Raw genomic sequence first — 18,086 nt, 5'->3', positions numbered from 1 at the left:
TAGCTAACGCACCTGATGAACCAGCAGAACTCCAGGGGATCTGTTCTTTATCTGTTCTGTTCTCGTAACTATGAATTTTACAATGTTGGAGAGAAAAGTGTTTGTTGCACTTCTCTTTTTCTAAATCAAATTGTAACCCTTTCAACATTTAACCTCTGTCAATTAAGCTTGCTCAGAGCAATATGCTGGTAGCAGCCAATGACATTTTTATAGTCATGATCCCAATATTGCTGGACAAGTATTAGCAAAGTTGAGGTTTGGTTTTTTTTTTTGGAAGTGTTTTAGAGAAAGACAGGTCTTACTGTGGCAGAAGCAATAATGGCAACTTAAAGTCAAAAGAGAGAAATCCCAGCAATTGAGAGTATTGATTTCTATTTGAGATGTTTCAAGCATCCTCTTTCTCTCTCTATTTAATTTCTCTTAATACTTATGAATTCCTAATGTCTAGGGAATATCATACTGTGTTAAAACTTGAAAACATCTTTTCCTGTGCTTTCTTAAATTCTGAACATTTCAATAAATTCTCTGTGCTGTTTTCAAAAAGTCTTTCCATAGACCCAGGGAAAACCTGAAAAACATGAGAGAGGCCACAATAATTCAGATCAAGGCTCTAACCACAGATGAATGTGTAAGGAAGGGTAAGAACACAGCAAGAGTATATCTCAGTCCCAAATATTCTTCCAGCCTACAACTATTTTCAGCTATTTCCTAAGCTTGATGTGCTTTGGCACGTAGATGGCAGTACTTGTTCAGTTTTCCTTGAAACCATGTAAAATTCTTGCATCTACAACACCCTTTGACAAGGAGTTGCACAAATGTGTCATCCTTCTGCAAAAGTCACCTGCTTTTGTTTATTTTGAACTTGACTTCTGCTAGCTTCACTTGATATCCCAACTTTTTGTATCAGAAGAGACAGTGAACAGTCAGTCCCTGTTCATCCTCTCTGGGCCATTTAGCATTTCATAGGCCTCTCTCATGTCTTCCCAAGCCATCTCTTCTCCAGACTGGCAAGTCTCATGCTACTCAGTTTTTCCTGGTACAGAAACCGTTCCAGACTTAGACCATGCTTGTTGCCCTTCTCTGAACTTGGTTCCAAGTTCTACTTTAATCCTTTCTGAGATAAGAGAAGATGACTGCACACATTACTAAAGGTGTAAGCAAATTATTTATAAAAGGTGTTGCAGATTATAGAATTGTTTAGTTTTTTTCCTTTATCCTGTCACCTTTATGTAGTCCTTTGGGTTTCATGCTCTTGGAAGCAAGACTCTCAGTTTCCCTTGAGTCTGTGCAGAGCCCAAGAAAGAAGCAGAGGACTGGGATGCGCATAACCTGAAGTCACGTTCTTGGTTCTGACTGTGACCATGTGGTGTAGTTTTGGCAAGTCATTTCACTTTTTATTTTCATGCTCAGGGCACTCTCTGAGCTGTGTTAAGGATAAGAAGTTTCTTTTCAGTGTTGTTACTGTGGAGGAAATCATGCTGTGCTGGCAGCCATCAGTCCCTAGCAGAAGTTTGAAGATGAAAAGCTTCAAAACACTGATGGGGCTTTGGGGCAGTGGTAGTAGATGACAATTCAGGTCCTTGGAGCAGCATGCTCTCAGAGCACTTTGCATTTGCCCTGGCATTCTTACATCATTGTACAGAGTTGTGCTGGCATCATCTTCATGGGCCAGCAGAGTCTGGGGACTTTTAAGCTCTGTCCTTCCAGTTGCTGGCACTGAGGCTTCTTGTCCTACTTGCAGGTTAATCCAGTTTGGATTTTGCTAGTGATCACATATACACACAGAGAGAGATAGAGAGCACACTCACACAAAAAATAGTTAGGAATAAAGTTGAGTAAGAAGATGGTTACAAGACTGTGGTGATCAGGCACAGGACTCTGTCAGACAAGCATACCAACCAGCCACCTGCTGACAAGCAAACAGCCCGTTATGTTCTTTTCTCCATTTGTCCATGCTGCTTCTTCCCCCCTCCACCTGGATTGTTTCCTTTTTCCACCCTTGCCTCCTTCCATATCAACAACCTGCCCCAAATTACTTTTTCCCCTTTGGTCACATTTTTGCTACGTCCATATCAAAGTTTGCTATTTCTGGCATAGTTTCCTAGGCAATCTTTGTCTTACATGATATTATTGATACAGTTACCTAGGGGCTGCTGGCCTTGCAAGATGCCACTCCCCAAAATGTTTCCAACACTTGCATACCTGAAGCTATATCTGCATACATTCACATTAGCAGGCTTGCCCACTTGTGGTATTTCCTGGCCAGGAGATGGGATTTTCCACAGTATCAAAACAATTTCCACAAGAGCTGGACAGCAAAATGTCCTTTGCCTGTTGGTTATATATTGTGTGAGCTTATGGATCTATGAATGCATCAAGTTGGAATTACCAAGTGATTGACTGAAGTATTTCTAAATCCTTAATCTTTACATAACACATGAGACCTTAAAGCTCTCGAGGTAGAGACAAGAGGATGCTCGTGCATGATCAAGCATCTATGATTTCCTTACTGAAGCTAATGAACTATTACCAAGTGAGATGGGGGAGGGATCATGTGTGTGCTTTTAGCTCATCCCATCATGAAGTAGCTTGGATGAGTTGAGGAATACAAGACCAACTGCCTTCACAGATAAGTACTTTCCAGTTGAGCTAAATCAGGAACAAACCTGAAGTTACTTACTTCAGCTCAGCTGTGGGTGGCATCTTGTTAAACTTGTAATAAAGTCATTGCCTTAATTCAAGTACCCTTATCATTAGGTGTTGGTGTGAGGAGCTTCAAATTATCCTGTATTCAAGATCAAAGGACTCAAGTTTTTTCAGTCACACAAAGTCTGAAGGACTTGTAAACAGATAGGAAATACATTTTCTCTTCCTTGTTTTTCTTTTCAACAGAGTGATGATATAAACAAGATCTCAAAGGCTGCTAAAATAATGGAGCGGATGGTGAATCAGAACACATTTGACGACATTGCACAAGGTATAGCCCAGCAGGGAGATGCCTCTGACTCAAGATAGAACCCCTGCAGATGAGTGGTCACAGCTAGAGCAAGAATGGAATGGAATGGACAGAGCTAAAATGAGAAGGGCTAGGAACTTGCTGACTCACGCAAGGCAAACAGGACAGCAGACGGTGGTCATTAAGAAGGCATGCCACATCAGCCCTGCTCTGAGCAGGCTGGCGCCAGCGGACTTGGTCTTGCCCTCTCCGTAGCATTTCCCTCCCTCAGCAGGTACTTCTCTCCTGGATGCAGGTGCTGGTAACAGCAGCCAGCGCTGAGCATCTCTCTGCTGGCATACAGGTCCCAGCCACGGCGACATACTCAGTCTCGATGTTATTTTGCAAGGGTTTTGGTATCTCTGCTCAGTTCCCTCCCGAAAGGCCTCGTCTAGCTCCTGGAGTGGCCTGAGCTCTCTCCTCACTCTGGGCTTCTGCTTTCTTGTTCATCCTTTGTCTGCTTTTAGATCATCAGCTTTTTTTGTGTGAGGAGTTGGTGCTTGGTAAAATGCATTTACAAGACTTAGGTTCTGGTTTGGAGCTGAGACTTCAGGACTGAGACAGATTTTATACTAACAATTGGATTGTGCAGAGGCTGTGAGGATAACAGTGGTTTTTAAAGCTTCCCTGGCACCAGGACCTTTTCCTTGTTTTTTTTATTTTAGATTTTAAATATTTTGAGGATGCCTCGGATGAATACAGAGACCAGCAAGGAACTCTTCTCCCACTCTGGAAGTTCCAGTATGACAAAACCAAGAGACTTGCAGTTACTGCCATCTCCTGGTAAGTGTCTTTATTACAAACTTTGCTGTTCGCAGGGAGGGGAATTGAGTGTCATGGCACCTTGCAAGGCAGGGCTGGTTTCTCTGGGAACACTCTTTTGAGTAATTACAGTCAGCTGCTTTGGCAGTACCTAGACATGCTTGGTACGTCTAGATGCAAAGCACCTTGTGCAAAGCTGAATGTGCCAAGCTTGTGCCATTCAGCAAAAGGTGAAGGCTCTCTGCAGCACTGGGGCAAAGTGAGTGCAGTTAAAAGAGCAAAGAAGAGTCCCTTCTTGGGAAACCTGGGATAAACATGTCATATCTTTGGACAATATGCTATAGGAATCAATCCTGAAAAGCCTAGGGGAGGAGAAGGGATAATGGCTATATTTTTGACAAGTATCAACACAGAAGAATTAAAGGAGCAGAAAGGGACATTCCATGTGCCATTCCATGTATCACCATAGACTATATGATGCCAAGGGACTGATGTCAGACAAGACCTTTATGTGCGATACATATTGAGTCACTGCCCAGACAAAAGCGGAATTTTTGTACTGGTGTCTTACATAGTTCAGCTTACTAGGCATTTACTGTGCAGTTGACTTTTGCATATTATTTCTGGTCAGTCCAAAACCAATCACTTACACTTTCAAACCAGCTGTCTTTTTCTGAGATGTTATCACTATGGTTATTACCATGAAAAAAACCACTCATCACAAGCCTGAATGAGTCCTTTTACTTTTTAACATGCTTGAAACTCCCCAGAACTGGCTTGGTTCATGCACTGAGCATGACACATACACAGTCAACTCCTGCCTTGTGCTCCCCTGCAGCTAGGCCTCCTTTCACTTGTTTGTGGGGCAGTGTAAACACATTTGTGTCTTGCCAAAGAAGATCTATGGAGAGACTGAGCAGAATTGCTCTGTTATTTCAAGCCACTGCAGTAATTATACTTTAATAGAGTATCAGGATGCAATTGTGTGAGAATTACAAACGAACAGTAAAATGACATATAAAATTGGGAAAAAAGGCATCTTTTATAGGTAGTTTGCGCTGCTTGTCTCCAGGAAATGATATGGCTCTGAAATTAGAAGAATGACTCCAAATTGCCTTATGTAACAAGCTTTTCTAATTTAATTTTTGTTCTCACATTGTTAGCAGTGACAGTGCATTTAGTGGATAGAGCAAGAGCATTAGGATGCGTAGGTATTAGCCCGAGTGAAAAACAAGAGGAGAAATGAAAAGAGAAGTGGGTTTATTTTATCAATTCAGAATAGCAAGTCAGAGAAAGCACTTGTTAGATTATTTTCATATACATTCATTTCACAGAATTGTTATCCACTGGTTGTGCTGTGTGAGCTGAGGGACAGCAACAATACTGACCTTTATCCCATGTAAACCCTACAGTAACTGTCCATACACAGCAGAAGTTGTAGAGAAGGTAGATGTTTTTCAAATAAAGGGACCTCAGAAAACATTGTAGATGGGTAATTGCTCATAGTCAGTATGCCTTAGCAAATACATTGTTCACCAACTGAGTCAGAAGGGGATTTCCCTTCCTGGTCTGTGGGAATGATCATGAATTCATGAACTGATAGCTGTCTCTTGAAGCACCCCTCATTATTTAATAACAGGTAGGGAAAGTAAGTTTATTGGGTATTATTCTGTTGTGGTTTAGAAACTCCTTTATTCTTGCCCCTGAAAGACTGAAACTGACACATTCCTGCCTTTTTTCTTTCCTCAGAGACCTCATTTTTAAAAGTAAACTTTCCATGATTATGAAATGGATAAGTAAGGCTGGAGATTGACATAATGTCTGTCTGTGTGCCCTTTTTATCCTTTTCATCTACTGCTGTGGTCTTCTGATGTTCTATTTTTTTAATGTGTCTTGAGTCTGGAAGAAGTACCGATACGCAAACTTCACTAGTGCATATGTTCAAAGGGTCAAACCCTCAGACTGTATGCAGTCCTGTGAGAATGGAGTCTGATATTAATGTGTGAAACACTGTGCATTTCTGTGGAACTGTATGGTTAATAATAAATACAATCTTACATATATTTTCTCATTGCAGGAATCCAAAGTACAAGGACCTATTTGCTGTGGGGTATGGCTCTTGTAAGTAATGAGTGCAAAAGAATCATTGAGAGATTTAAAATATTAAACAGATGCACTGAGATCAAATCATGTAATACTCTGGGGCATGGATTGCATCTAATAGCAAGGACTCACCTAATTTCAAAGCAGTAAATTGAGATTTAACTCAAGACAGGGATTAAGCTTTTACATTCCATGACATAAACATTCAGAAATGCATAGGCAGCATTAGCCATGGATTTTGGCTTATGACAGTGCTGACTCTCCCTTCGGTCAAGGACTTACCTCTAGAAGCGCCACATAAACCTTTTTTTTTCTTACTCAATGGGCTCTGATTTCTCTGTTCCTGCCCTTCTAATTGCTGAAACATGAGGTATATTATATTTTGCCAGAAGCTAATCATAAAGACTTCTCTAAGAGTAAACGCATTGCTTTCTTGTTAGGAGACACCTTCCAGGGTTGTCTCAAAGGATAAGCTCTCCAGGGCACATCAGGCCTGAATGTTGTGAAAAGGCACGTTCCCTGCTGTAGTGTCTGGGATTGCACGTGGGATAATTTTGAGTAGCAGTGAAGATAAAGTTCAGGGGTTCCTTTGTTACTCCATGATAATCTCTCTCCAGTATTACTGCTTTTACATTCAGGAAATGGAAAAGAATTCTAATGTGTTGATATTTTCTCATCTATTTTCGTTGTTGTTTTGCTGTATGCATTACATCTACCTGCTCAGTTTATCTTTTTTTTTTTTTTAATCAACATGGGAATCATATCAACAGCCTTGCATTTCCTTCTGTTCAGTATCTGTTGTTGCTTATAGACACAGTGACTGCTGTATTCTGAATTCTTGCCTTCACACCTCCCCCTTTACTGCAGTGTAGATGGGATAGTATTGTCACTGTGAATAAACATTCTCTCTTCCATTCTCTCATTCTCTTCTATTTTCTAGCTCTACTTGTAGTGCTGACTATTGTCAATAGCTGCTTTGGCAGGGGACAGGATTCTGGTAGTTCCCCCTTCATGACAACTGCTTCCCAGGGAAATTCCCAAAGGAAGGAGAACAGTTGTGAGAAAAGTTTTCCTGGGGTCTTTCTTGCCCAGGTAGTGTTGGCTCCTCAATGTTATACTCCCAGAACACTACTCAATAAATTTCTCAGATCCCCTGAAGGTGCCTCTGGGACTTGTCAGGACTCTGCTCTTCTCCACTGTTAGTAGCTGCTGTGGACTCACATTGCTGGCATTCTTATGTAGTGAACAGTGACCTTAAAGCCTCAACTTTACATCAGATGTTTTTAATTAACAAGGGAATACAGACGAGCGACCAAAATCCCAAGCTGTTTTCAGTCTCCACTGACGACTTCTCACAGCTTATGAAGATCACAGCAGTACCCCACCTGCACATCTCCAGGGCATCTCCTCCTTGCAAAGACGTCTCCCTAGGTGTTACCATTAACTCCGACATAAAGCAGAGAGGGGCTGAGAAAAGAACAGTATCACAAAGGCGGCAGAGCCTTCTCCTTGCTGCAAGAAGAGGACAGACTGCAGAATAGTCAGACTACAGCCATTAGATTTGTGAGAAGGACTAGATGTTTTGACCCAGTCTGTCTCCCCATTGTCTCTAGCAGGAGAGTTGTCCTTTTTCTCTGAGTGTTAGTATTTTATTTACTTAAGTAGAAGCTGACTCTTTTGTAGGGCACTAATAGTTGTCCATCTGGCTTGAAATAAATGTCAGTCATGGTATTGCAATTAACCAGAAGTTGAGAATTTCAGGTAGCATGATTAGGCGCTAAAATTTTTACCCTAAATACCCCAACTCTAGGAATTCTTTGTAGAGGACAGAAAGTGGGAGAGCCTAAGAGAGGGCCTTACCAGTAGCTACATCTTTGCCCAATAGCCATTTCAGTTAATCTGTATGTGCTTGAAAATTACAGGTGGACATTTTTGTTAGCATTCTTTGGGCTGAAAAAGTTAGAAACTATTGTGAGTATTCTGAACTACCAAGACAAGTTGTTTGGTATTTATTTTAAGGGAACACCTTTTTTGAATGAACAATGAGGCTCTCTGCTGTGATAAAATGATTAGTTAAATTCATTGTTGAGAAATTTAGTGTGTGGGGGATAAAAATCTCAGCACTGGGCTCCCAGGAGATTGCTGTTATTCAGCAAAGTGATCTTGAAGTCATTCAAGTATGTGTTTCTTTTCAAACATTGGTAGTGCTCAGCAATATTCAAAAAGGCAAAACAAAAATTGATGGGAATTACTATGAAAGAAAAACAAAAATTCTAGTTAAAGTGGAAACAAAATAGAAAACTACATATAAAGCAACTGTAGGAACAACAATAGAAAAAAAAAAGAGAACAAAACGATTCGTGATAAACTGATGTCTTGATTACTGTGTGCAGTTCTGGCTGTGAACTCCAAAGAAGAATGTGTTACACTGTGGAAGGATTGGATAAGGGTCCAGAAAAGAGCAGAAAGGATGAACAGAAATATATATAATTACCTTTGAATCAGAGAGTATAAACAAACTAGGACTCTTACCACAGACAAGATAGAGGGACTTGGTACAGGTCTGTAGAATCCTGAGTGGCATGGAGAAAGTGAACGGAGGTCAAATGTTCATTATGACCCATAACACAAGAATGAGGGAGAACTTATGAAATTATTGAGTAGCAGGACTAAGTCAAATTTAAAACAGAATAATATGATACATAATGAAATTGTGGAACTTTTCTTTCTTCCTTTGTGATGTGAAGGACAGAGATACACATGGATTCAAAAGGTTAGATTAATTCATGGAGACCCAGTTTGCTGTTGGAAGGACAAACCATCTGATTCACTAAGTTTGTAACTGGGAGTTGCTGGAAGCTCTTGAGTACATACAAGGCAATAGACCTATATTTGCTGACGTTCTTACAGTATTTAAGCAGTTGCTACTTAGTACTCTTGGAGATAAGATACTTGGCTACAGGGACCTTTGGTGTGGTCCAAATAGTCATTCTCACGTATTTCTCTGTGCTCTGACAATGAAAGCAGATGGGTTGTTTTCATTTCTACTAGCAAGGATTGCATTCTGATTGCAATATTGGAATTTTTCATTTTTCTCTTAAAATTATATTTTTCTCTTGAAGTTCACTCCATCTGAGCCCTGGAAATGTTCCTCTTAGTTTGCCAAGAAGTCTGAATTGGCCTGACAATCTGTTTTATTCAGCAGGCAGCAGCTAGTCTAAAGAGCAGATTAGGATCAGCCTTTGCAAAATAAAGCATGGTGAGAAGTGCTCAGGATATTCCTCACTTTGTACAGCACAGCAAAATCTTATTGTGCTAACATCCCCTGCGCTGAGAGAGCATAAGAATCAGGCAGTGCCTTCTCACTGCCTGGCCACCCAGGCACAGGAGGACAGATACAAGCTCAAGGATGGTAACCTCCCCACTTAGCCTGTTCAGACAGTTGTTCTAACTTGTTGCACCAAGCAAGACCCTAATGTGTGCTTTCTGGGTTGTGCAGAAGTATTTGTTGTTTGTGTTAGTTCTGCCAGGGTCCATTGTACCAAGAGCAATACACAGATACAGAGGAAGGCAGCCCCTGAGTCAGTGGCTTGCCATCTAAATGGGCAAGAGAATCACAAGACTTCGTATCCCATTTTCATAGCAGACACAGACGGCATAGTTCATCTTAGCCAGCTAACAGCTAGGAGCTGATTCTCTGCCCTAAGCTTCCCCTTTAGTTAGCAGTGAGAGATCAGCACATCCAGAGGCCATCCATCCTGCCGTAAGCCTGGTGACCAAGAGGCTAAGTAGCCTTCTGGAAGGAGTGGTCTCTCCCCATGGACTGTACAGTGAGCCTACTTAGAGCACCTAGCCTAGGTTCCTGTCTCTTTGATGGCTAAAGTGAGGTGAGGTGAATCTGGCCAGAAGAAATAATGCTGGAGTAACACAGGGGCTGGGGTAGAGCCAGGAGCAGAGCCCAGATCTTTGAGGCTGTGGTGTCCATTATTACATCACCAGTCTTTTGTGCAGTATGCATTTGGGAGCACTGCCAGGATACAAGCAACACATTTGTCCTACTGCCCAAAATATACTTTTTGAAACAAAAGGTCCCTTGTTTACTGTGGGTCCATTTCACTCCAGTGTGGCAAGTTCTTTACAAAGAGGGCCCTACCCTCTCCCTCACTTTTGTGTCCCATTTCTGGAGTTTTCACCAGTGATTTATTTGGATGGGGTTTCTAATGCTAATGGTGTTTCTTTGGCATGAGGCAGTCTCTTCGGAACAAGGAAATATTGTCATTGTAATTTGCAATTCAGGATCTATGCTGCTTGGCTGGAATTAATTTTTATTCCCATCAGGAGGAGCTGTCTTTCTGTTTTTGTTTTTGTATAAATGAAATTGCTGGGTTTCTGGCTAGACTGACAGCCTGCAGTGCAGAGCTCAAAGAGACTGTAGAGACTGTGATGGGTGTTGGGCTTGCATTCTGCCTTGCTGATGGGAGCACCACGAACACAAACTCAGGTCTTAACAATCACCTCAGTTCATGTTCCAGAAGCAAGTGTGCCTCTGACAGCCTTCAGAGATGGCTTTTTATGTGCACCTCCATCTGTCAGTACGTGAGGTGAGTAGGGAAAAACAGTATCTGTATGGCAAATGTATTTTATCCTACTGTTTCTTTGCATGGAGTGGATGTAACTTGCCATTCACAAGGATGGGTGAGGAGTATGGTCTCACACCCAAAACACTGGCAATCTGAGGTATCTGGCAAAGGTATTTACTTGGTTCTTTACAGTGCTGGGTCTGAAATGGGGCCTCAGGTAGACAGAAGTAGACTGCGTAAAGATGCCTATACTGCTCTAGCTTGCTTGTGTAAAATCAGCACAAGCAATGCTAGTACAGGATCCTTATACTGATGTAACTGCATCCAAAGTAACAGTTGTTATGACTTGTGACTAAGCTAAATTGATGTAAAATCTGGACAAGATCTTTCACAGAGATGAGCTGGTATTTAATAGCTGTTCTGAGGCTCGCCAGTGCTGAGAAGTCATGGTTGAACACTGAGACCATGGACCGGCTCTTGCTGCACTCTCCTACAACGCAGTGACAGTTAAACAGAGGGAGACTGGATGTACTTACTGGATAATCTTGTATTTTCCCATTTGTAAATGCACTGCCAGATGAACATGGACAGTCTTTTATTTGCTACTCTTCACTAACTGAGACTTACGGAAGGTTATTGCAATAAGGATATTCCCAAATGAGACACGCTCAGAGTGCTTCAGAGGGAACAGGCAGAGCAGAAGATGAGCCAGGTGGCTTTAACAAGCAAGTCAAAACTGCAGCTTCCTGCTCACCTCTGTGCTTTGTAGGCATTGCTTGCTCTGCTGGAGGTCTCATTCATTAGCAGTTCTGCCACTCTTCAAGTCAATTGAATCTATCCATCCTCAGTGCTCCATGAGCACTTAGCACTAAAGGATGAAGTACAGCTCCTCAAGGAGCTAGCTCCTCAGTAACACTCCAGAAAGGGTAGTGAAGACAAGATAGCAAGATGAATGTCAAATAAGATTGGCATGGTCAAGTAACATGCTCCTCTTACCTTGCAGACAGCTTTTCAGCCAGGATCTGATCCTGCACAGGCAACTGAAAGGAAGATTCATTACTACTCATTGGTGATGAGTATTTGCAGAACCAGGCATTTAAATTAGCAATCAGAATTAAAAAATGACTAGTAGGAAAACTAGTGCACATGTAGAGGGGAAATGTCATCCTGCAGGGACTGAGAGAGTATGTTTGGAGGTATGCTATTTTCCTCTCCCTCTTTTTGTGCAAGAAGCCTGGGCCCCCTCTGTCTAGAAAGCAAACAGTGGGAAAATAATTAGTAGAGAATTCCCAATCCACTATTCACGCAAAAGATTTAATGAAAATTAAGATCAGTTCCATATTACACATCACTTAGGTTCACACACAGCCTGTCCCAAGCCCCAAAGACTTCTGATAGGCCAAATACTTTGTTTTCTAGCAAATTATTTCTCTGCCAAGTATGAATTTGAGAGGCACAAGTAAGGAATTATAGAATTATAGAATTGTTTGGGTTGGAAGGGACCAACCCCTCTGCCATGGTCAGGATCACCCTCCACTAGACCAGGTTGCCCAAAGACCCATCCAGTCTGGCCTTGAACACTTCCAGGGTTGGGTCATCCACAAGTTCTCTGGGCAACCTGTTCCAGTGTCTCACCAACCTCACAGTGAAGAATTTTTTCGTAATATCTAATCTAAACCTACCCTCTTCCAGTTTAAAACAGTTACCCCTCACCCAATCACTAGACTCCCTGATAAAGAGTCCCTCTCCAGCTTTCCTGTAGGCCCCTTTAGGTACTGGAAGGCTGCTATAAGGTCTCCCCAGAGACTTCTTTTCTCCAGGCTGAACAACCCCAACTCTCTCAGCCTGTCCTCACAGCAGAGGTGCTCCAGTCCCCTGATCATCTCCATGTCCCTCCTCTGGACTCACTCAAGCAGCTCCATGACTTTCTTATGCTGGAGGCCCCAGAGCTGGACACAGTACTCCAGGTGGGGTCTTACAAGAGTGGAGTAGAGGGGCAGGATCACCTCCCTCGACCTGCTGGTCACACTTCTTTTGATGCAGCCCAGGACACGGTTGGTTTTCTGGGCTGTGACCACACATTGCTGGCTCATCCACCAATATTCCCAAGTCCTTCTCCTCAGGGCTGCTCTCAATGCCTTCATTGCCCAACCTGTATCCATGTTTGGGATTGCCCTGACCCACGTGCAGGACCTTGCACTTGGCCTTGTCTAACTTCATGAGGTTCGCACAGGCCCACCTCTCTAGTCTGACAAGGTCCCTCTGGATGGCATCCCTTCCCTCCAGCGTGTCGACCACACTACACAGCTTGGTGTCATCGGTGAACTTGCTGAGGGTGCACTTGATCCCACTGTCTGTGTCCCCAACAAAGATGTTAAATAATACTGCTCCTAATACCAACCCCTGAGGGACACCACCCATCACCGGTCTTCACCCGAGCATTGAGTAGTTGACCGCAACATGCAGTGCAACCATCCATCCAGTTCCTTATCCACCAAGTGGTCCATCCATCAAATCCATGTTTCTCCAATTTAGAGACAAGGATGTCATGTGGGACAGTGTGAAATGCTTTGCACAAGTCCACATAAGTGATGTCAGTTGCTCTTCCCTTATCCACCAATGCTGTAACCTCATTGTAGAAGTCCATCAAGTTTGTCAGGCATGATTTGCCCTTAGTGAAGCCATGTTGGCTGTCACCAATCACCTCCTTATTTTCCATGTGCCTGAGCATAGCTTCCAGGAGGATCTGTTCCATGATCTTGCCAGGTACAGTGGTGAGACTGGCCGGCCTGTAGTTCCCTGGGTCTTCTTTTTTTTCCCTTTTTAAAAAATAGGGGTTATGTTCCCCCTCTTCCAGTTGGTGGGAACTTCACTGGACTGCCACGACTTCTCAAATATGATGGAGAGTGGCTTAGCAACTTCATCTGTCAGTTTCCTCAGGACCCTTGGATGCATCTTATCAGGTCCCATGGACTTGCGCACATTCAGGTTCCGTATATGATCTCAAACCTGATCTTCTCCTATGGTGGGCAGTACTTCATTCTCCCAGTCCCTGCCTTTGGATTCTGTGAATTGGGTGGTGTGACTAGAGCACTTACTGAAGCAAAAGGGTTTTGAGTACCTTGGCCTTCTCCATGTTGGTTGTAGCTGTGCCTTGGCTTTCCCGATTCCCTCCCTGCACTCTTGGGCCATATTTCTATAATTTCCCCAGGATGTATATCCCTACCTCCACTGCCTATGCATTTTGGTTTCATGTTTTAGTTTGGTTAAGAAGTCTTGACTTAGACAAGCTGGCCTTCTACCTCCCCTGCCTCACTTCTTGCATGTCAAGATTGAGCGCTCTTGCACCCTAAGAAAAATGTCTTCAAATACCTCCCAGGTCTTGTTTGCTCCTTTAGCTATGAGGGCAGTTTCCTAAGGGATCACAAGCACTAGCGCCCAAACAGCTGAAAGTTTGCCTTTCTGAGGTTTAGGGTCCTGACTCTACTTCCTGTACTACTCAAGACTGAGAATTCTATCAGGGAATGATTGCTGCAGCCCAGGCTACCTCCAGGCTTGACCCCTCTGATAAGTTCTTCTGCACTAGTGAACAACAGGTCCAGCAGTACCTCTCCTCTGGTTGGGCTCACCATCACCTAGGAAGTACTAGGAAGTTTCCTCAACACACTTCAGTAGTTGCTTGGACTGCTTGCAGTTCACTGTGCCATTTTTCCAGCAGATGTCTGGGTGGTTGAAGTCCCCTATCAGGATCAGGGCCTGCATACCTGATCAGGTACCTGCAAGGTACCCCATACTGAGGTTCTCCCAAGGGAAGAAAATTTATTAGGTACCCTACACCCTGATGTTTTCTGAGAGCGAATAGTACCTCATGATGCTGTGGAGAGACATTGAACCATTAAAGTCTCGGCAACCTGAGTCAGGGCAGATACTCTCTGACATACAGTGTAGGATCCTGAATGTGTAAGCAAGACGCTTTTGCCAGGCATCAGAAGGGACTTGTATCACTGCAGAATTGTGCCCTGCCCTGCCAAGTACCTTCTCTTCAGCTATGGACAGTCTGTTGATTGAGATACACGTGCAGAAAATGCAAATATCTGGGAGCTGGGTTAGGTATCAGAAAAACCTTTCTTTCTGATCCTGATAGAAGAGCAATCAGAACATTGAAGCATAAGTTGTGATCATAACTCTCCTAAGGCAAGCCTATAAGCGTTCTGAGCATGGGGAGGGTGATCTTCTTGGAGTCAAGAAAGAAAGTAATGGGCAACAGGGCTGGAGCCCATCCTGCCTTCATGGGCTGGTTGGAGGATTTTTTTTAAAAGCTGGGTGAAAGCATATCTTTTAGAATGATTGTCAATTTTCTTGTCAAAACTTCATCTGATTGTGAGTCCTTCATCTCCCCTGCTATACAGTTCCAACTTTGAATTGGTCTGCCCCCTGGTGAATGGTATCTTATTTAAAGGTTGAAATTGTCTAACTTAAATTTTCAGCCATTGAAACTCGTTATTATCTCGGCAGCAAGCTTAAAAACCTTTCTGGCCACTCCCTCCTCCATAAGCGTTGTAAGTGCCCACATGCATTGATGAAGACGTCTCTCATTTTTCTCTTCTTTAGGGTGAACTCACCAAGCCATACTCAAGATTTGTTTTCCATCTGCAATGTTATTTCAGTGAACTTTGTCTAACCTTTGTCCAATGTACCCACATTCTTCTTGAGTGCAAATGCCATAACCAGGCATACTCACCTAGTCTCTCTTTTATGCATGCCACCCACTGCTCTGTCATCTTCAGGCTCTCTCAGCAAACATTTTATATCATTATGTAAATCAAACTAAAAATATTAACCAGTGCTCGACTAAAAACTGATGCCTGGGAATCTGCCCTGGAAACCATCTCTGTTCATTTTTCTTTCTGTTTACAGCTCTTCTTTAGGCTCTGGCAGTGAACCAGTTTTTAATCCAGCTAGCATGTGCTCTGCTAGTTCCATGTCATATAAGTTATTAAATCACATATTATGATGAACTTAACTGAATGCCAAAGGAATACACAGATATATTCTTGTTAGCCCGATTATTTCATCAGTCATCCTGACAAGAAGGATGGCAGCTTTGACAAGACATTTACCCTCTCCATAGGACTGGGGATCTAAGTAATAGGGGAGATAATTCAGCAGAACTGGGTTCCTCACACTGAAAGAATATCACTGCATACAGATAAGGTCTGTGATCATTACTTGATGTTAACTCCTTGTTAGAAGCTATAATGTTTTATCTGATCTTGAAATGTACATAAATCCTTCAAGTTTTCTGTGAGATTTCAGTGAAATTGTGGAAATAACAACTTATGGAATCCAGCTTTCTGAAACTCACAGATACATTAGAAAGTCATAGAGAACTGAAAAGGATTTCAGAAAATTATTAGTCCATCTCCATGCAAGATAATACTTTATTTAAAACCTGGGTTTGAGGACTAAACTTAGTCCACTTAATGAAGATTGCATGCAGTGTAATTCATGTCACAGTTGAGAGCAAAGTCCTATAGATGAGAGGCAATCCTTGTGACAAGGACAGAAGTGTATGTTTGAGGAGGAGAACCCTAAAAGCCTGAAAATTCTGATTTAATGGTCTTGGCTGTGGGCTTAAGGAGAGTCAGTTTTAGAAATTGTACTGGGTGTTTGTTTGTGGGTAATTGTCTTCTCTGCAGTGGTAGATTTAAAGATTGTGATGCAGCATGTGGAAGGTAGTCTGGACTGGATTTACATAACAAGCTGCTATTAAATTCAGTATTTTCTGGTGAATGACTGAAGAGCTTTAAGTAGAAGCACTAAGAGGATTGAATACTGCCTGACAAATTCAGATCTCTGAACCAGCTCACAGGAAGTCTCTTTCAGGCTTTGGAGATGTTCATATGTTTAAATTACATTCCCAGAACAGGCAGAGAAGACTTCTGGGAGGGGAGTTCCTGGTAATCTTTCTCTAAGCTACATGAATTTATTTTTATATTGAGAACAGAGATTGAAGACCTTGTCAGAGAGAGAAAAAACATTTTAGATTGCTTAGATGAAATTCCTTGTCTTGTATAAGGCTGTGTGCATGTGTGATTCATATGAGGGGACTGTTCTGGAGAGGCTGCAGCTCCCTAGTCGCATTGTGGCCTGTGTGCTGGATCGGGTTCAGCAGCGAGCTTCAGCCTTTTGGGACCCCACAGTAAAGCTACTGAAGTTTTCTGAGTGCAATACCACAAAAGGCTGAGAGAGATTCATGTGGCCCACACACCTCAAAGAGAAGTTCATATCGCAGTCAGGATTCAGTTTGCTGTGTGCCCTACATTTGTATAACACACTAAAATGCTATAACAGATCCCAGCATGCCCATTCAGAGGCATGTGCCCAGTACTGATCTGAAGTTGATAAAACTAAATACATCTTCAATGGTAAAAGACCCAGGAGGTTCACTCTGACTTTCTGGTAACAGGTTTGAGAACTGTGTTGTGCCACTATGGTGGCTGTTTCCTTTTAGCTGTGAATGTATTATTTATTGAAGTTTTGGGTATTTATACTGCAAGTTGAAAGACTGTCACCTTTTGCAAATGCTGGTGATGCCAGTTATTAATGGTAGTTGATATAATAGCGATATCTAACTATTAGTAGTGGATTTCTGTTGAGGAAAAAAAAAAGAGACAATCACAGAATTAAAACATAATTGCTTAGATGCCAGTGATTTTATTTGATTTTATTTGTTGTCTCAGGTAGACTGAAGTCCCACTAAGTAATATGCAAACTTGCTACTGTAAGGGAGTATTACAATACAGAAAACAAGCATCAACAAAATAAGCACAGAGAAAAAATTAAAAAGGGAATCTGTAAGTCTTACTTGTGAAATGTGGAAGAACATTTGTATGGACACTGAGTACCCCCACAATCAAAAAGGAAGACCCTGGAGGACATGGGCCTGTTCTGAATTAATTTATGAGTGCTGTTTCTGCTATGTGACTTCTTAATAGCTGTAAGGAGTTTTCCATGACTATATTGTATTAATTAAAAGAGGCTGCTGGGGATAAAAAAAGCAGGAAATAAAATATAGCGATCAGATGCCTCTGAGGCAAGCATATAAAAAGTCATTAATAACTAGGTATAATGCTAATCTATGTTTTCGTACATGAAGAAGAAATAAACAGAAAATCACTGCTGATAAAATGTTTTGATGAGACAAATATCTGGGAGGTGGTAAGAAGTGGAACAATCAGATCAAAGAGTGATTTAGATCCCTTTGTAGCAGAATACAAAGCATCAGTCTGCATTAGAGTGTCATAGAATCATAGAATAGAATCATAGAATGGTTTGGGTTGGAAGGGACCTCAAAGATCATCTAGTTCAACCCCCCCTGCTGTGGGCAGGGACACCCTCCACTAGACCACGTTGCCCAAAGCCCCATCCAACTTGGTCTTAAACACTTCCAGGGATGGGGCATCCACAACCTCTCTGGGCAACCTGTTCCAGTGCTTCACCACCCTCACAGTAAAGAATTTCTTTCTAACATCTAATCTAAATCGACCCTCCTTCAGCTTAAACCCATTACCCCTTGTCCTGTCACCACACTCCCTGATGAACAGTCCCTCTCCAGCTTTCCTGTAGGCCCCTTCAGGTACTGG

General features: G+C 42.3%; 1 protein-coding gene across 3 annotated transcripts in view; it reads left to right on the top strand.

Moving 5' to 3' along the window:
- The window catches only part of DNAI1 (dynein axonemal intermediate chain 1), a 161,753-nt gene that overhangs the window by 37,696 nt on the left and 105,971 nt on the right, over positions 1 to 18,086 (top strand). For all 3 annotated transcript variants that reach the window (XM_075739584.1, XM_075739582.1, XM_075739585.1), the window contains 3 exons: positions 2,893 to 2,977; positions 3,661 to 3,778; positions 5,835 to 5,878. In XM_075739584.1, coding sequence (XP_075595699.1) covers positions 2,893 to 2,977; positions 3,661 to 3,778; positions 5,835 to 5,878 — 247 coding nt within the window. The remainder of the gene's footprint in view (positions 1 to 2,892; positions 2,978 to 3,660; positions 3,779 to 5,834; positions 5,879 to 18,086) is intronic.

Source organism: Balearica regulorum, chromosome Z (assembly GCF_011004875.1).
Source record: "Balearica regulorum gibbericeps isolate bBalReg1 chromosome Z, bBalReg1.pri, whole genome shotgun sequence".
Taxonomy (NCBI): Eukaryota; Metazoa; Chordata; class Aves; order Gruiformes; family Gruidae; genus Balearica; species Balearica regulorum.
Note: the sequence above shows the minus strand (reverse complement) of the source record. Positions and strands in the feature narration are given on the sequence as shown.